The following is a 2,500-nucleotide window of genomic DNA, read 5'->3' as shown; positions in this document are numbered from 1 at the left end:
CTCTGTCCATTTATCTATTTATATATCTATCTATGTACACTTCCCTTCGCCATTTACCTTTCAAAAATAAATCGACAAATAAAAACAAATATATAAAACTGGAAAAAAACAAACACATTGCTAGTAAAATGATAAACAAATAAAAACTGGAAAAAAAAATAATAATCACTTTTTTAAAAAATACCACTTTTCAGAACATTATCACATCTAAAAAAATATCACATCTAAAAAAATATCACTCCTAAAAAAATTATTACCTTCCAAAAAAAAAAACCTCTCTTTTTAAAAGATATCACTCCTCCAAAACATTTTGAAAGATGCTCACCCGGAGGACAGGCCCGACGAACAGGCTCCCGCGGCCATACCGGCAGTCGAGAACGGGAGCGAGCTGCGGATCCCCACGCGCGCTCGGTCCCGGACTGCAAGAGAGAGAAAGAAGATTACAGATAAGGTTATATTGTTGATAAGAGCCTGGGGTGGGTATGAGATGGGTAGGGGGAAGAGGGGGGAGGAGGTATGGTTAGGGATGGATAGGGGAAGGGTTGGGGAAGGATGGAGAAGGGGGAGAGGGTAAGGGGAGGTTAGTTAGGGGTTAAGTTGATAATGATAATATTCAAAAAAATAACAGTGATATTGATTGTAATGATCATGACAGTAATAATACAATTTCAAGTAGTAATGCCAATAGTGACAATAACAATAATGATGTTATGGTAATCATAATAACGATAATCAAAGCAATATTCTATCAATAATACTGATTATCAATCACAGTAACACCAAAAACGCATCAACATTAATGACGATAATGGTAATGGTATAGCTATACTTATTACAACAATAATATAATAGATAATCGACAAGCGCGCGCACACACGCACACACACACACACACACACACACAACACACACACACACACACACACACACACACACACACATTTATTTTTTGTCTTCCCCACTGGTATGCAAAAAATTCTGTTTACCGAGAGTATTACCATGGCAATCTGATGACTACCATCTCATGCCATCGAAAGGATATATATATTTTAAAACCCCTTTACCATATAAATATCTCTATCTTCATCCATATATCCACCCGTGAAAAAAAAAAAAATATAATATTTATACGTTATGTTTCTGTCTCCATCTATATATATTTATCAAAAAAGAAAAATATAAAAAAACCGCCTCGAAACTCATACCTGGAGGAGTCAATACAAACTGGACTTGAGAAAATCTCTGATCGCGTTTCGCTCCTCCGCCAATGTTTTTCTCCTTCTCCACTATCGCCGCGTCGTCCTCCGACCTCCTCCTCCAGATGGGCTCTTGGGTGTGTGAACAGCACGGTTTGAACACCTCCCCATCTCCTTTATTCGTTATCTCACTCCCCATTTCTTCTTTCATCTTTCTTGCGTCTCCGAGTACGTCTGTCCTTCCTCCTCCTCCTTTTCTTCCTTCCCCTTCTCCTAGTTTTCCTCCTCCTCCTTTTCCCACTTCTCCACCTCCTCCACCACCACCGCTACCTCCTCCTCCTCCTCCTCCACCACCACCACCACTACCTCCTCCTCCACCACTACCTCCTCCTCCTCCACTTCCGCCTCCACCTCCTTCCTGCGCCATCACCACTGCGCCTCCTTCGGCAGGGAGGCACTACTGCGGCAGGAGCTTTCGTCCAGGCGTGAGGGCAGCCTACTTCGGTCTCGAGGGAGGAGTGGAAGACCTCGCCGGGGATGTCGGAGAGCGAGGCCGAGATTTTCGAGAAGAAGCGAGAGGAACTTGCTTTTTTCCGGCGGGGGGAAAATACGGCCAGTTGCTTGCCGAACATTTTGGTTTGTGGATTGTTTTTTTCTTTTAAGATTTTTAAAAATTCTTTTCGTATTTTGAGAGTTGTGTTTGTACTGTTTTCTTTCTCTCTTCTCTTTTCTCTTTTTTTTTCAAAATTTATCTATTATTATTATTTTTTGTATTTTGAAAATTATGTACTGTCTTCTCTTTTTTTGGGGGGAGGAGGAGGTTAGTTTTTACTTTCAGTTTTTCTGGTTTCGGTTTCTCGTTTTCAGGCTTATGATTTTTTAACCACTTTTTTTCTAATTTTCGAAATTTATTTTTTCTTAGCGACCGATGATGTACTTCTTATACCTCTTCTGTCTTTTCTTAATCACTTCGTATGATATTACAACATATATTGATAAAGAAGCCCATTGACTAACACATCGGTTCATTCACAGAACACTCTATACTTCTAAAAAAAATATATATGTATTTCATCTTCTTTTCTCACGATGTTACGACGAAAAACATCATATACAATAATAATACATCACAACCATTATAAGCACATACATAATAAGAACCAAAACACTACTTAAAAGAACCATGCACAGTACACATAGCATGTCACAGTCGCCTCGCCAGGCCATCTTGCATGACGGTAAGAAAATAAACTTTTAATTCTGTTTATTTTTTTTTTTCCGACGGTTCGTGTCCTGGTTAGCGA

The 2,500-nt window shown here is 39.4% G+C and overlaps 1 protein-coding gene across 1 annotated transcript in view; it reads right to left on the bottom strand.

The window, feature by feature from the left end:
* Positions 1 to 2,500, bottom strand: part of LOC125024996 — a 179,992-nt gene that overhangs the window by 8,169 nt on the left and 169,323 nt on the right. Inside the window, exon 3 of the mRNA XM_047612819.1 lies at positions 326 to 419. Coding sequence (XP_047468775.1) covers positions 326 to 419 — 94 coding nt within the window. The remainder of the gene's footprint in view (positions 1 to 325; positions 420 to 2,500) is intronic.

Source organism: Penaeus chinensis, chromosome 4 (genome assembly GCF_019202785.1).
Source record: "Penaeus chinensis breed Huanghai No. 1 chromosome 4, ASM1920278v2, whole genome shotgun sequence".
Lineage (NCBI taxonomy): Eukaryota > Metazoa > Arthropoda > Malacostraca > Decapoda > Penaeidae > Penaeus > Penaeus chinensis.
This window is presented reverse-complemented; position numbering and strand designations above follow the sequence as displayed.